Source organism: Pogona vitticeps, chromosome 2 (genome assembly GCF_051106095.1).
Source record: "Pogona vitticeps strain Pit_001003342236 chromosome 2, PviZW2.1, whole genome shotgun sequence".
NCBI classification, from domain to species: domain Eukaryota; kingdom Metazoa; phylum Chordata; class Lepidosauria; order Squamata; family Agamidae; genus Pogona; species Pogona vitticeps.
In genome coordinates this window covers 301994261-302011093 of record NC_135784.1, presented here as the reverse complement: position 1 = coordinate 302011093, position 16833 = coordinate 301994261, and the positions used below count along the sequence as shown (strand labels likewise).

General features: G+C 42.0%; 1 protein-coding gene across 3 annotated transcripts in view; it reads right to left on the bottom strand.

Annotated features, from left to right (window-relative positions):
- Positions 1-16833, bottom strand: part of DYM (dymeclin) — a 238828-nt gene that overhangs the window by 166389 nt on the left and 55606 nt on the right. For all 3 annotated transcript variants that reach the window (XM_072992948.2, XM_072992946.2, XM_078384136.1), the window contains exons 9-10: positions 10395-10520; positions 8767-8909 (exon numbers count right to left, since the gene is read on the bottom strand). In XM_072992948.2, coding sequence (XP_072849049.2) covers positions 8767-8909; positions 10395-10520 — 269 coding nt within the window. The remainder of the gene's footprint in view (positions 1-8766; positions 8910-10394; positions 10521-16833) is intronic.

The window sequence follows — 16833 nt, the reverse complement described above, 5'->3', positions numbered from 1 at the left end:
CATAATGCAAATAAGGCTACATTTTGTGTATTGTGCCATCTATGTCTCTTGGATTTGGAGAATTAGATTATGGCAACCCAATATTTTGAGAACTTTGTGCAAAATTAAAAGGATGGGTAGACCCAGTTCCCTGCTGTTTCTTGAATATAGCTAGACCAACTACCAGATATGGTCAACTGACGGGTAAAGGGGAATTTCTGAGGAGAGATAAAGTTCCTTCCAAGACTGTGTGCAAAAGAGGAAATAACTTGCATGTCGTATTTTCCTGTATGTAGCAAAGGCAAGGCCGCCCTTAGGTGTTAAAGAAGTTTTGGCCAGCTGTGCTTCTTGGTTAAACAGTGGCATTCATTTTTATTTGGGATTTCTTCACTTGAGTCCTGTTTTTTCCTCCAAACCAGTCACTGAGAAAAAAAGTCACCGGTGATGCCAGGTCAACCTGCCACAAAACCACCCCACCTTGTCCCAAATGCAGCTACACAGAGTTACAAATGTACTCCTCTCTAATGACCAATAAGGGAAGGAGCTAATTAAATTTAATCTATGACACCTAAGCAGTTAGCTTTACCCACACACTGTTATTTTGCTAAGCGCAGAAACACTATTTTAGCCTTGCTATAATTTGGCCAGGCAGACTTTCACAGAGAAGGAAAAAAATGTTTTTGATGGCTTGTTCAAAAGGAAAAACAGCCATATATCAGAAGTTGTGTTTTTTAAAAAAACACCCTCTCATACTTGTGTCGGAAACTCTAGCTTGGCTGAGCATACTTTGCTGGAGTTGCTTCTTTTAAAATGTTCAGTGAAAAAAATAAGAATGTTGTTTATTATAATCCTGTTAACAGCTTGGCCGAAATTAAAAGAAATAAATGTCAAAGTCGGAGACTTTCCTACTTCCTTAAACCTGCTTTCATATTTTGTTTTGTTTTGCTTTTAAAGGGTGGGGGGGCAAGTAAAAAAAAAACTTCCTTCAAATCTTCATATCCAAAAAGCCAATTAAGACAAATGCCCCCGACTTGCTATGGTTGCTGCCCACTTTCTGTCAGAAGAGATTCCTTCACACTGACAGTTTTTGCCGCGTCAATGCCAGAGAACAACAAGGGGGGGGGGAATGACTGAAACATTACAACATCCATGTGGAAGCTGCCGAACAACATTTCCCTGTGGCAGGACTCCATGTGGCAAGGATAGCCCCTTCCAGGCCTCCTTGCGTCAGCCTGAATGTATCTCACAAAGCCATGCCAAGGTTGTTAGGGATGTGCAAAAAAGCATGGAGACACCATGTATGCCTGGATCGCCTTGCAAGGTCAAAGGCTTTAAAAGCACGACCCATGCACCGCACAAGGAAAAGAAGTCGTAATGTTCTGGAGTCGGGTCTGTAGGACGCAGTAAAAGAAAATGCATATAAATAAGAGTCCCTAAACATACGTTTTCTAACTTATTGGAAAGACAAACATTTATTTATTTATTTACGACATCCGCTTGCAGTTTTTCCGAGAAAAAGTGGTCCCAAATGTTTTGAGGTTAAGAATTCAAAAATTCTTCCATACGGGATGCCAGGTTTGAGACCACAAGGAAGCAGCTTACTCATGTTGCTTGCTTGTTCGGTACCTTAACATCAGAAGCCTCCTTCTCTTGGAATATAAAAACAAATACGTGGTGCTTTTATTAAGGCTCATCTGCATCTTTGGGGACATTCCCCCTCCCCCCCCCCCGCCAAAAAGGGAAGGGATCTGAGAAGATCTGCAATCTTTGGAAGAGCTCTAAAATCTTCTCCACTGGATTCATTCCTGTGCAATGCTCTTTTCAGCAGCTGCTTCTCTGTCAGCTCTCCCCCATCCCATGGACATGGTTTCCTGCTGGAGATGTGATGCTGTCAATCAGGAATCATACCCGTGAGAGCAACTTGCGTTAGCACACTATGCAGCTTAACAGATTTGGCTATACAAGAACATCAAAAAACACAAATGGAGATGCCTCCCCCGATCACTCTGAACAGGAGTACATTTACAGGGCACGTTGCCTGTCCAAACTGTGCTGAAATAAGGAGGTGACATGTTTTACTGGGGGGCTTTTTCAGTTTTTGCTTGTATGCAAGAAAGCACAGTCCTTTTTGGCTCAGTGCTGTTGTCTCATATCCCATCCACTCAACCATCCACAGTCTGTGACAATACATTCAGCAGCACATTTTTAATGGCACTGCTGCCTATTTTTGATCCCAATCTTACCCTCAAAGGAAAAGTTGTCCTTTTATTCACTGAGATTGTCATACGGTCCTCTTTGCACAGATCACAAGAAGTTTCCCAATATGGTTTTAATCACATAACTAGTCCCTCCTCAGTACATCTATAAAAGATATTTCACCCAAATGATAGAAAGATGTTTATAAGTGGCCTACTCATATGAAATGCCAAAAAAGTTAATTCCATACAGAGGAAGAGAGAAATTCAATGATAGTCCCATAGAGAGCAGAGTCTCAACTGAGAATGCTTAGAAAGTATCTTATATCAAGTGCACAAAAAATCCACTTGAATAAACTATATAAAGGAATCTAATACTAACTAAGAGCTTCTTATAAGAACACTAGCGTTACCTTTCAAGGCAGTGCCCAGGAACACCTCAAGGGCCCCCTGCCCCTACTTAATTACCATTTTTGAACCAGGGTGCCCAGATGTTCTGCGAGCTGTAACATTCGTCTTCAACTGCCCAACATCCTCTTTCCTCTAAAATACTCATGGTGCTTTGTTCTCAATCATACTTATCCACCAATTAAGCTTTGTTCAACGGTTGGGAAAGAAAAGAGGGCTATGTTGCCACTGTCTGTTAAGACTGGTGGGACAGGGAGGAATTATTTGGGGAGAACAATGCCTGTGTTTACACACACACACACACAAACACACGAGAGAGAGAGAGAGAGAGAGAGAGAGAGAGAGAGAGAGAGAGAGAGAGAGAGAGAGAGAGAGAGAGAGAGAGGCTATCTTTTGCAGGATCTCCCTTCCTGCTTTCTTTCAGGCTCCCTGACTCTCTTCCTTCCTCCTCTCTAACCGTCCCCTCGCTCTCCCTTCCTGCTTTCTCCCAGGCTCCCCGATCCTCTTCCTTCTTCCTCTCTAACCGTCCACTCGCTCTCCCTTCCTGCTTTCTCCCAGGCTCCCTGACCCTCTTTCCTTCTTCCTCTCTAACCGTCCCCTCGCTCTCCCTTTCTGCTTTCTTCCAGGCTCCCCGACCCTCTTCCTTCTTCCTCGCTAACCATCCCCTCGCTCTCCCTTCCTGCTTTCTTCCAGGCTCCCTGACTCTCATCCTTCCTTCTCTCTAACCATCTCCTCGCTCTCCCTTCCTCCCATACAGTGTGTGTCTGTCTGGGGGAAAGGGAGTCAGGAGAAGGAGGAGCTGGTTGAGGAGAAAGGAAGAGGGCTCAAAGTGTGAGCCTGGAAGAAAGCAAGAGAGAGGGATCCTGCAAAAGATAAGGCTGGGATGTTTTGTAGATAAGACAATTGGGAGAGAGAAATGGGTACATTTCTATCTTCAGGGTGATCTGTAGAACAAAAAACGGGAAAGGAAGAGGCTGAAAAGGGGAAATGGGTGGTGGTTGTTATTGCTGTCAAGTCATAACTGATTTATAACAGCCCTAATAGGGTTTTCAAGAGAAGATATACTTAAGGAATGGCTTTATCCATTCCACACTTCCTAGTGAGTTTCCATGGCTGAGTGGGGTGGGTGGGGTTCAAGCCCAGGCCTCTTGAGTCCTAGTCCATCATTCTATCCGCTACACCACACTGAGCAGCCAAAGAGGAATGGACTGGGAGCTAAATAAACAGAAACAAATTTGAATAATGACATTGGGTGATAAATCAGAATGATTTTTCCATTTATTCCTAAGGAGGGGGGAATGAAAAATATTTAGAAGTGACTTACAGAAACTGGCTGGCTAGATAGCAGCATGAGATGGAGCAAGCCAGGGGTCGGGAGTTTGAATTTCCACTATGCTTCCACACAAGACCAAACACGCCAGAAGAAGGGATTAGTAAACCACTTTTGAGTATGGTATGCACATAAAACCTTGGAAAGGGTCACACCATGAACTGGGATCTCCTTGACAGCACATATGATACACAACCAAATCAATCTATTTTCTGTGAAGCTGGTATTCTGCCAAAGCAGGAAACTGTGGGTTAAAGTCACTTGTCTCTCAAATTTTCTTTTCTCTGATGTAAGTGTGTTGTGTCTAACCACACTCAACCTGGCAGTTGTTTTGTAATGGCACCAACACCATCTTCACAATGTGCCCGCAAGTTCAAAAAGGCCTGGATCTGCAATGTGCAATATGTTTCACTGTTACAGGGGCCGGGACGGGACTATCTTCCTTATTCCAAGAACTGGGACCAATGAATAATCTGGACATACCTTAAGGTGTAAGCAAACACTGAGTAAATGGAGATCTAACTGGTATATAGACAGGGTGATGTCCAAAAATCTGAGTAAGCTACTTCAGCCATTTCTTATAGGTATAAAAAATAAACAGCGGCAAAAATTGGGAAAGTGGAAATATCATTTGTATACTGTGGGTCGTCCTGTTTTGACACTTATTTTACTGGCTGCCACAGCAAATCCACCCTTTGCCATTCTATCTGTGCTCAAAGGCAGATTTCAAACTCTGTTCCTTGGTGGAAAAAAGTATGAAGTACCCATTTTCCATTTCCACTTCTGAGTGAACATGCACCAAATGCTTCTATAAGATCTTACTGACAGTGCTACTGAATTAGAAGATCCACTATCTGAAACAGAGATGACATGAGAAGGATTTCTCCTAGTGAGGACAGATTATTATTAATGGGAATCCCTTTAAGGTCAAGATGGAGCTATTTAAGCAATTTATTCAGGATTTCAGAAGAAACAAAACTTCTCTATGCTGAAAGTACAGCATTAGTCTTGCAAGTCAAAACGTTAAATGATATGCATGTTTCTGAATTAAACAGAGCCAACAAGGGTTGTGGGTGGCTGCCTCTATGAGCCACATGGTCTGCATTTATTCCAAATAACAAAAATATGCTCCTTTACTGCCTCCATGAGGAGACTCGGAAGCACTGTCATATAGTCCTACTCTGACGTTTTCTGGAAAGTTAACATGGGCCACCCTGCCATTTTAATATCACTCAGCAAAATATTTACTGAAAGCATTTTACAAAAGAAAGCAAAGTTTCTACTTTATTAGATTATTCACTTCCCTTAACAGGACATCACCTAACGTATGAGGTTATGCATTACTGTGACCACGATATTCCATGTTTCTTGACTCCCAAGTCCAAAATCTGATCATTCTTCTTTCTGCCTCACCTTCCTCACCAGCTCCAGATATGAGTTGGGGCATGAAGGTGCTTTCAGAGATGATCAAGACATTTTGACACCCAGAGAGGAGTTGCCCCTACAGATTGGCGTGCGGCCAATCATTATCTCAGCTATTACTGTAAAGCTCTTTGGTTGAGAAGAGGGCCAGTTGTGAGCAAAGAGATTTGGGTACAGAAAACCAGTTTGGTGTGGAACGAGGAGGCCTGTGTTAAAAAATGAACTCACTGGGTGGTCCTAGGCCTATCACAACCTCTCAGTCCATCCTACCTCACAAAAAGTGTGTGTGGACAAGAAGGTGGGTGGGAAACCAAGTAAACCACCTTTACATCCACATAGGAAGGTCAAGGTATAAACAATATAAAAGAACATCATTTTTCCTGTGTTTACAAAAGTGTTCCATAATAGAAGTTACCTGGGCATCTCAGAAGAGATAATCTGTCAAAATGCAGCATAACACAATAGAAACTGAAACAACTCATTACTAGAACTCGTACACATTGACCAAAATCCTTTTATGTAAAATTACACTCATATAAGCTGATGGCATCATCAACAGTGAGCTTTAACCATTCATTATAAGTTTTCTATTCCATTCCCCCTGGGTTCTGAGGCTCCCTCAGAGTCTCTTTTGACGAGAAGCCTCTGGAAGCCTTACAATAGTAGAGTGGGTGGATGTGGCCGCAAACCCTTCAATATCTGGAAATTGCTGCCAAACGTCCCTCTGCTTAGGGACAGGACCACTGGCAGTGATTTTCACACATTAAAGGCTTCCCTGCTCCTGCCCAATACTTCCAAAAGCTTGCGCAGGTCAAAAGGAAACCAGAAGGAGCCTCAAAACCCAAGGGGATGGAATAGGAAAAAATTTATTGAGCAGTAAAAGCCCACAGCTGATGATGTCATCAGCTTATATGGGTGTAACTTTACACAAGAGGATTTTGGTCAATGTCTTATTCAAACCTCACTTTGTGCCAAAAAGATAATAAAGATGGCATCTGTGAAACCTCTCTGAGAAGGCTATTCTGTATTCAGGGCACTGCTAATGAAAACATCCAATTCCTATGGCTAATCACTTCTTGTCATTAGGACCACTCAGAGAAGAACTTCAGCCAAAAAAAAAAAAAAAAAAAAAAAAAAACTTTAAGGACTAGAGTAAAAGTAACCTTTCCCTTCAGGTAATAAACTGCTAGCAATGAAAAAAAAAAAGATATACGTTCCTTAAGCATCCCACTCAGGAGCAGACAATGCCGTCTTCAACAAATCATAGGCATCCTTCAGTCTTGAGAGACTATGGTAACATGCTCTGTATGGAGGACTTTGACGCTGTATGTGAAGCCGTAGTGTCCTCTCCAGAGCACGAAGCCTGGGTAAAATAATATGGAGGATAGGCTGTTACCCAAGCAGCAAATCCCCCCTCTCCACATCACTGAAATAGTCCAATGGAAAGGCAAGAGCCAATATAACTGGTTCCAGCGATGTCACAGGAGTTGCCAGAACAACACGAACTGCCTCCGGGACTCCGGCTCCAAATTTTTCCTCGAGGTTAACTTCTGAAGCCTTTTCCATCGGTGGATATAGCCACAAGGCAGTGGAGTTTTTAAGTCAGAATTTTCCTTCTCCTAGATGGGCTGCCTTCCAGGGCTAACGAGTCCCACCTACCCAGCTTCAACAAATGGTCTACTGAAAAAGTTACAGGGTGTTCTTTATCTGATGTAAAACCAGTAAGGGGTTAAATCTAGACTTGCAGATGTATCATGTTTTCATCATATTAAATCCCAGCCCCTCCACTTTGTAAAGTCCTCCTTGTTCTCTACTGCTTTGAGACAAGAGAAGAATTTTCAATGTCAGTATGTTTAGGATTAACATTTTGCTTGTGGTGGGGTCTTTAAGAGGGAGGAAGTGCAGACAATTGGCTTTAATTGTTTTTGTTGCAGGGGGGGACTCACAGACAGGGGAGGGGGAGGAAAAAGAGGAAATAAAATGCATATGAAAGCCTTCCTACCACACACAGCACTGTGGTTAGGGCTTGTCAGCATTCTCAACAGACACAAAACTGATTCATGCTGAACAGATGCCTAAAGAGGTAGGGCACACTAAGCTGCAAAGCCTTTCATAGTCCAAAAGAAGGCCAATCCACACACTTAAAACTGAGTGGAAGAAGCGTGGACAATATCTGTTTGTAGGACACAGAAAGTAATCTATTGCTGGGACACACCGCTTGGGCACAGTGAAAACAGCTGCTAATGCTTCCGTGGTCCCACTCACTGTATCTTCAAAATGATCTCTACAAGCAAAGGGCCTTGTTGCGCTGATGTGGTTGGCAAAATGGTTACGGCATTACAAATGATCAACACTGAGGGTACGAATCTCAACTGGCATCAGAATAGAAGGGTCCACAATCCACACACAAAGGTTGGACACTTGGCCAGCTACACATCCAGCCACATCCTGTGAAAATCATGTTACCTTATACAGTGGTGCCCCGCATAGCGACGTTAATCCATTCCGGATTAATCGTCGCTATGCAAAAACATCGCTAAACGGATCAAAAAACCCCATAGGACCCAATGGGGCCCCAAACTCACCGTTCAGCAAAGTTCTTCCATAGCGCCGCCATTTTTGCGCCCTCGGTAAGCGAGGGCAGGGTGTGAAAATGGTTGCGGCGGCCATTTTGGAACCGCTGATCAGCTGTTTAAAAAAACATTGCAATGCGAAGATCGGTAAGCGAAACGCTTACCAATCATCGCAATGCGATGTTTTGCCATTGAAAACATCGCAGTGCGATTGCATTAGCAATCTGAAAAAACAAATCGCTATGCAGATTTGTCGTTAAACGGTGCGCTCATTAAGCGAGGCACCACTGTATGGGGTAAAATTAATTACACAAAATGTACTCTCCAGATGGAGAGGAAAATTAGGGATGCTACTTCTATCATCCCCCAGTTACAAGGACCAAAGAAAAATCCACACTAGTCTCAGGAAATATTTAAAAATAAAAGATCCTACATCCAACAAATCTGATTATGAAGGAGAAACCACAGTGTCAGGATGTAAGATTTATTTTCCCTTTAAAATTGCCCAATAAAGTGTGATATATATTCCGAGATTGCGGTGTCTCCTTCACAATTGTATTTTAGAAGAACCCATGTAAAAAATTAACTGGAAAAATAGAGTGCAACAGTTTCATCTTATACTCACACACCCATGGCTGTGGAATTATTAGCAGGTTTTCTCCGAGACTTATTAAAATGTACAGCACAATCCCTTTCACTTAGAACAGCTTAAGTTGCATTTTGCTTCTGTTTTTCCCTACTGCTGCTGGTATCTTTTTTTTTTTTTTGTTCATTCCTCCAGAAAAGCAAATTACCCCCCACCAAGCCTTAAATTACATCAGGCACAGACACAGGATGTGCTGGAAAAAGGAAGACTCACTTGCTACTCCTGATGCTATTCCATAAAGCAGTCCTCCTCCATCTGACTCTGGCTGAAAAATGTGGCTTCCCGGGGGAGGGCTTTTTTCTTGTCTGATGAAATTGTACAGCAAAGTTTTCACAAGTCTGCTAACGTAGGGGAGACTGAAAGAGAGAAAGTTGGCGCGTAAGAGCACTGGAACAAACTTTGAATTTTAAATTCGTACGATCGTCTTTACTAGGACAGACAACAGAGTTCTACAGAATTACATAAAAGACTTCACTGTTTCTTGTTTTGGGGGACTAATAAGCACACAGTAATGGCAGTCACAACAGGAAGGAAAGAAAAGACAACCTGTTCTATTTCTACTGGTATTCAACTTCAAAGCGGGATTTCTCCTTTCTTGAAGCAACCCACAGAACTCAGAGAGCATGTGAATGTTTAGCCACTGACAGCACAACTGGCAAGTCGCCACCTCGTAACCCACTGCTGGGCAAACTTTTGTCTGTTTGGTCCACATGCCTCCAGGTATACAGTCATGGCCCGCTTTACGATTGCCCCGCATTACAACGAAACCGCATTACAACAACATTTTTGCGATCGCTTTTGCGATTGCAAAACAATGATCTGAATGGGCTTGTTTTGCTTTGCGATGATCGGTTCCCTGCTTCGGGAAGCGATTCTTCGCAAAACGACGATTTTCGGACAGCTGATCTGCAGTTTCAAAATGGCCGCTGGGTAAATAAAATGGCTCCCCGCTGTTTTCTGGGACGGATTCCTCGCTGCACAGGCACCGAAAATGGCCGCCCTATGGAGGATCTTCGCTGGACGGTGAGTTTTCAGCCCATTGGAATGCATTGAAGAGGTTTCAATGCATTTCAATGGGCTTTTTATTTTCGCATTACGTTTTCGTTCTACAGCGATTTCGCTGGAACGAATTAACGTCGTAATGTGAGGCACCACTGTAATCTGTCCATGATCTTATGCAGGCTGGGGCTGAAGCCAGTGTTATAAGTGTCAGCATCAAGTGATGCTGACACTTATTTCTTTCTTCTCCTACTCTATCCTCTCCTTTTTCTCCCCCTCCACTCAGGGGGGCTGGTAGTCAGAATGCTCTTGCTGGAGGGTCTGAAATGTTGGCTTGCAGAAGGCTTTGACGTTAAGGTCACAGAAAGTCAGGCTGAAAACTGCAAGGTGCCCCCAAGGGCCACTGAATGGTTTCTCACCTCCTTGCCTCCCCTCAAGGAGCCACCTTGAAAACTGCAAAACATCGGCTCAACAGAAGAAATGAAATAATAATTATTATGAAGCACTTTATGCACCAAATTATTATTTTTTAATACATCTACACTTTGGATCTCCCCAAATCTCTGAGGTTATAAAGTGGGGTTGCACAATATATTTTACATTTCACATCAGCATCTCTTTTTACAGCCTCAGCAGTTCTTTCACACAGACGAATGGTGTATTTTCTCATTTCCTAGAGTTGTAAGTTCTGTTCACTACCAGCATGAGAAACACTTTGGTATCACAGGTAAAGCCACAGCTAACTGCAAACATCTGCAATATTCTCAGGGCAGGCACGAGCATTTAATACTCCCAGTAATGAAAACAATCTCTATAGAAAGTGGCACTGTGGTTTGACATACCATCGACCATGCATGAGGTATTTATGTGCGATGCTTTCCCGCAGAATTTCCTTGTGGAAAAGTTGGCAGGAGAGGAAAACAATAAGAGTCGTTACAGCTTCCATAGAAATGCTGTATGTTATGTCTCTGTAAGGAAAATAATAATAATAGTATTAATTAAAACCAACAAGTTAATTCACTGACTGTGTTTTTTTTCCTATTCTGTCCTAATGCTTGCACTGAATTTCTTCGCACTAAGTTTGGCTAAACGGAGAATAAAATCAACTTCTGGCTCCTGTCAGCAATAAGTTACAGGATGTATTTCTCCCAGATGTATTTAGAAACAGATCCCGGGGCAAGAAGATGCTATTCCATATTCTCCCACTGATGTCCCTTGTTGCTTTCTCCCATCATTAATTTATTAGTTACACAAGCGATCTACTTTTCCTCCTATCACAGAATTATATGGGTTGTTCGTTTGCTCTGCATCTAACTTCTAGGCCAAATTCTCCAACTTCATTTGTTTTTACTTTGCATTCCAGTCACTTGATTGATTGATTGATTGATTGATTGATTGATTGATTGATTGATTGATTGATTGATTGATTGATTGATTGACTGATTGATTGATTGATTTGATTTGTATCCTGCCCATCTGGTCTATACGACCACTCTAGGCGGCTTATGATTATCAGCACATTTTCTTTTGGTGTGCCTTTAGTTTCCTTTTGGATGCTTGCATAAAAGCTTTTTGTTTCTTCTTAGCACCTGTAGCTCAAACATAGACTTGATTGATGGCTATTTTGATAGGTTGGTCCAAGATATCTGATGGATATTATTGGACAGACCTTACATTATAGCCCCTAACTGCCTGTTCTACATCTTGCTTCAGGATTAGAATCAGACCGTTTCGTGTTGAGTTTGTCATTGCCGCTTGACAATTCCTGTCCACTTCAGTTCATTCACACAAGGTACTGCAATGTTTAAACATTCTATTTCTTGATTTATGGTTTCCACTTTACCTTGATTCATACTTCTCTCATTAACGTTCCAAATGAATGGGTCATACAATATCAGACCTATGGATCATTGAGTCCAGCCCCTATCAAGGAGGCACAATGGGGGGAATCAAACTCCCAACCTCTGGCTCCGCAGCCAGAGACCTAAACCACTGAGCTATCCAGCAGTTCATTGTCCTCAGCTTCCCTGCCACTACTCAAACTCCCTCACAAAGTAAAAGCATGCGTCCATGGAGAGGAAGTTTTCTCCTAGGGTCCACACCCTTTGCTACATTACATCATAATATGCTGATTTTCCAGTTTATGGATTGGGGAAGAAAAGGTTGAAATGCCTCTCCTAAGACTAAGTGACTGCCACTAAGAGCTTTAAACTAAAGTGTGCTACTATTTTTGAGCCCATCAAAAATAGCCCTGCTCACCAGTGAAATGCTGCCGCTGAGAATTTTGCTGTAACTGAATTTGCCCATGAGGTCAAAAGAGATTCCTCAACTTTGCAGTCATCTCACATATACGTTGTGGTATTATTTGTTTGCTTCTGACACTATATCACTATATGGCAAGAGTATATGTCTGACTATACCACATATACTGTATTTTTCCGTGTATAAGACGCCCCATGTATAAGACGCCCCCATGTACAAGATGGCCCCCCACTTTTCTAACCCAAAAGTAAGAAATCTAAGTGGGACTTAGCAAGTGTAGAGGGAAAGGGATCAAAGCCCTGCAGGATCGCTTTGATCCCTGCTTTCCCCTCCACTTGTTTTTGTTCTCGCCTCAGCTTACTTCCATGTATAAGATGACCCTCAATTTTTATTCTAAAGATTTTAGACAAAAGTATTACAGAGAAAAATACGGTAATTCACAAGAAGTGCTTTCTATACAACAAAAGGGACAAAGATGGTTTCGAAGGTAAATATCTGTAGCAACAGTTCCTAAAGGAGGGCCCACAAGTGCTGCTGGACTATAGAACCCACCTTTCTCAACCAGATTGGTCAAAGACATGGGATTATGGGAGCTGCATTTCAACAAGTTCTAGGGGGCTCTGGATAGGAAAGCACTGATCTATTGGCTGATGCACATAAACTTGTCAAACAATGGGTACTTTTTATTCTTCAATGTCAATCCGGGAAACTCATTTCTCTGGAAGCAGTAAGGGTTTAAAGTTCAGTAGTTTAGGAACATTGCCAGAATGGGCTGCAAATTTCAAATAATACAGGAACAGGGTTTGATTGCCATACTTCTTGAGGGTCCACCAGAAAGGTGAAAGAGAAGTCGCTAAAGAAGATAGGTCCGTCTAGAATGCTGAAAAGCAGAGCTGAATATCTAGTTATCGGTCCCAAGGTACAAATACAAGAGCTCAATGGGAACACAATCTTTCCTCCTGGCACAACTCCTAAAATTAACACCCACTAATGGCAAACATGCATGAAAGAAATACACTAGTTACGGCCATCAAGCAATGCTTGGGAAACTTCCCAATTTACTTTTTAAAATATAATTGAAAGCAAACGTCCAATAGTGACCTGCCATTCTCCTCTTAATGGAAAGAACAGGAAATACTCCTTGCTAATTCTCCCACCTCCACAGAACGGAAGGGAGTGCATTTAGAGGCCACCACAGGGAATTATGATATCTTGTTTATGAGTCATTCCACGGTGTTCGGACAAACCTCAGACACTCAATATGTCCATTTCCCATCCCTACCCACATTCACATTGCTCCGTAAAAACAGAAATTAGTGGTGTGAAATGAGATTCGTTAAACTATCCTAAATGAAAAGTTTCTCCTACAAGTCTTTAGTTTTAGGATTGAGTTCTGCTATAAGCTTTTGTCAGATATCTTTTTAAAGGAGAAGGAGTTGATGGCAAGGAATTGAGGAGGTGGGAATCAACAAGATGCCCATTAACCTGGACATGGGTGCAGGCAAAGTCACTGTAGCAAAAGCTAAGGCAGGAGTGGGTGATTTACAGATATCGGGGGAGATCACATGTGTCCATCTCTGGAACTCAGAAGGTCACACCTGTGATTCCACCCCATTTTTGTCTTATAAAAGTGGCTTTACATTTTTTTAAAAAAAAATCTCTAATGGCTCAGCATTTTATATTATTTTATTGGGTTTAGGTACTGGAAAGCATATCTCTATACATGCCCAATTCTGAGCTAGGAGTGTTGATTTATTTTGATACATGTCCACTTTCCAGTACCTGAACACAGTAAAATAATTTTAAATGCTGAGCAGCCTACTCTGTTTTTTTTTTTTAAACAACATCTATAATTCTGGCTGGTTAAAGTGAAATATTTAAATATACCTACTTACATACTAAGATGGCAGGGGACATAAGCAATAAGCCAAATAAAAGCCTCTATGGTCTGTTGAAATATTTCATGCACATTTAGAAATACCAATTACATTTAATAAAGAAGAACTACAGTTTAAAAAGTTTAATCACACATAAATGAAATTAAAAATTTGGAAATTTTGATAGAGAACTCTCTTTTTTTGGTCAAAATACACTTTGTCGTTTTGTTCTTGACTTGAACAAGAAATTCAGACGTAATATGATGAATTGCTTGGTAAGTCCTAGAATATACATATGTCATTTCTGGTGACTGCAGTTTATTGAACACACATGTACACATATACACCAAATTTCTCATCTAGTGACCGTAATCCCACTTATAACCCAAAGGGCCATCTCCCTGGCAAGTTACTTTCAATGAACATCATTCATAGAAAGAGCTTATTTTTACTCATGTTTAATTAATATTGTTTTCTACGTAAACTCCATAGAGAAAAAGGTTATCACAAGATATACAACCCATACCACTAATTTAATTATTGCTGTTGTTATGTACCATCAACCACAGCTGTGATACAAGGACATCAGCAAGGCCTTAGGAATGGACTTCAACAGATGGGAAACCTTGACCTCTGAGCGTTCAGCCTGGAGGCAGGTATTGCATCACGGCATCTCCCAATTTGAAGAAACCCTTGTCCAGCAGGCCGAGGCAAAGAGGCAGTTACGAAAGCAACAAAATCAGGGAGCTGGACAGGGGACAGATTGCATTTGTCTTCAGTGTGGAAGGGATTGTCACTCTTGAATTGGCCTTCTCAGCCACACTAGATGCTGTTCCAAGTCCTCCATACAGATCATGTTACCATAGTCTTTTGAAACTGAAGGATGCCTAACTAACAGGGCTTTCAAGATAATTGAGATCAATGGTGTAGCTTGGTGGCCAGCACTTGGAACAAGGCGGGGATTGTGGCGTGCTGGTCACATGCTGGCTTTGTCACACAATGTGTGGGTGAGATGGGGCACAGGGAGCGGGGCAGGAGAAGTACCCAGGGTGGTGCCATGAAGTGGTAGTGGAGCTACTCCAGGACCGTGCTGGTGGTGGCTGGCCTGCACCCCTGGCAGCTAAGAATCAGAGTGGCCGGAGGGAAGGAGACGAGTGCGAGGAACAGGTGCTGCAGCATGGTGTGCCCCCTAAAAATTTTTGCACTTGGGGTGACCACCCCTCTGTTTCCTTCATGCTACATCCCTGAGTGATACATTTAAGTGGTGGCTTTTACCAGTTCCACACCCTCAGGGAGTTTCCAAGGGTAAGTGGGGGGGATTCAATCCCAGGCCTAGACCATCGCTCTATCCACTACCACACCACACAGCGTTCTAATTTCAGCCTTGTACAAAAATCTTTCCTGCTCCTCTTCCCCTACTCATCCTAGTTTATAAAAGAAGAGATGGAGCCCTTGGTCATTCTGTAAATAACTATCCCACCACTCCACATGACAAATTGCTTCTAATTTTGCCCCCATCCCAAAAGATCTCTTGCTATGTAGCACTATTTGAGGAGATAAAATCACTACTGTTCAAGAAAGACATACGTAAAACTTTGTGGAACTTTTCCATGGAATTCTGGATCCTGGCAATTGATTTTTATAGGGATTGACTGTGGGTGCAGACTGTTTTCAGACGGAGTAACTGGCTATTACTTGTCTCCATGCTGCCTTCCAACAAAGACAATGATTTATGAAAGTGCCTATATTACTCAGCCCTTTCACCTTTCACCATTTCCTCTAATCTGCTCCAGACAGAAGTATCACTGTTTCAGGAAGTACCAACAATGCCTCTTTGCATAATCAGAATGACTTCTTTAAATCATGCTGCAAGTTCGTTAGACAGCAATGGCCCTAAAATTACTGTAACGATGACAGAACCATGTTTCATGAGAGTAAGAGTTCCAAAGAAAACAGCTGTGCCTTTATCAGGATGCTAAATGGCTGTCTAACTTCCAAGTGAATGAGATATCAGCCATGTAAAACATAAAAAAGGCTCCAAGAGAGAAGGATGAACTTTAGCTAATCTGGGGGATGCAGTGATGTGGCCGTTTTAGATTGTTTCACCATGTACAGTATAACAAAAATATAAGCAAGAGTTGTGGCACCTTATTTATTTCACTTGCCATTGCATGGCAGACGAAAAACATGACAGAGGATTCCAGGACTTAGCCACTCTCCTCTTAGTGCTACAGAAAGAAGAACTCTAAATGTACTCCTGCTGAGAGACAGAATGAGGAATGAAATATTTACCTTAAGCATTTCCACCACTGCACCCAGTCTGAGATAATCAGCAAACAGATATGTTTTACCAAGCAACCTCAACTGGACAGAGAATGCTCCTATCCAATTAAGCATTTGCCTTATCTACATTAAAAGTTACAAATACTACAGACTATTTGTAGATTATTGATTAGATCTACATCACATTTGTGCATCGGGTGCTTCTACGACTGCTACCACACCCAGGTATTGTGTCCTTTGCTGAAATAATCAGCAAAGGACGCAATACGGTCTTAGCCAGATAAAGTACAATGCCATAGTCTGATTCAAAAACAATCTCATCATCATCAACACCAAAGAGTAACAGAAAACAGGAACACCTGCTAGGATTGACAAATTGGACGACTTAAAGGAGGCTGAGATACAATTACAGTGAGCCCCATGGCACAGTGGTTAAACTGCAGTACTACAGTCAAGCCTCTGCTCATGATCTGAGTTCAATCCCAACAGATTCAGGTCACTAGCTCAGAGCTGACTCAGCTTTCAATCTTTCTGAGGTCAGCAAAATGAGTACCCAGCTCATTTCTTACATAATTACATTGTAAACCCCCCCCCCAGAGAAAATGCTAGCATTATGGGGCAGTATGTAAGTCAAAACAACTATCCAGCATCACCACGTTTTATATGGCATGGGCCTCACCTGTCAAATTCCAAAAGGAACTATGAAACCTAACAAAAGAATTTGCAAGCAAGGTCTTAACCAAACAGGTACACCCAAGGTGTACTGTAATCCATGGAGGTTCACACTGAAATGTATCTGTTAGTCTTTAAAGCACTGTTATACACTCTGGGGAAAGCAAAAGAAAAATCCAAATGAAAT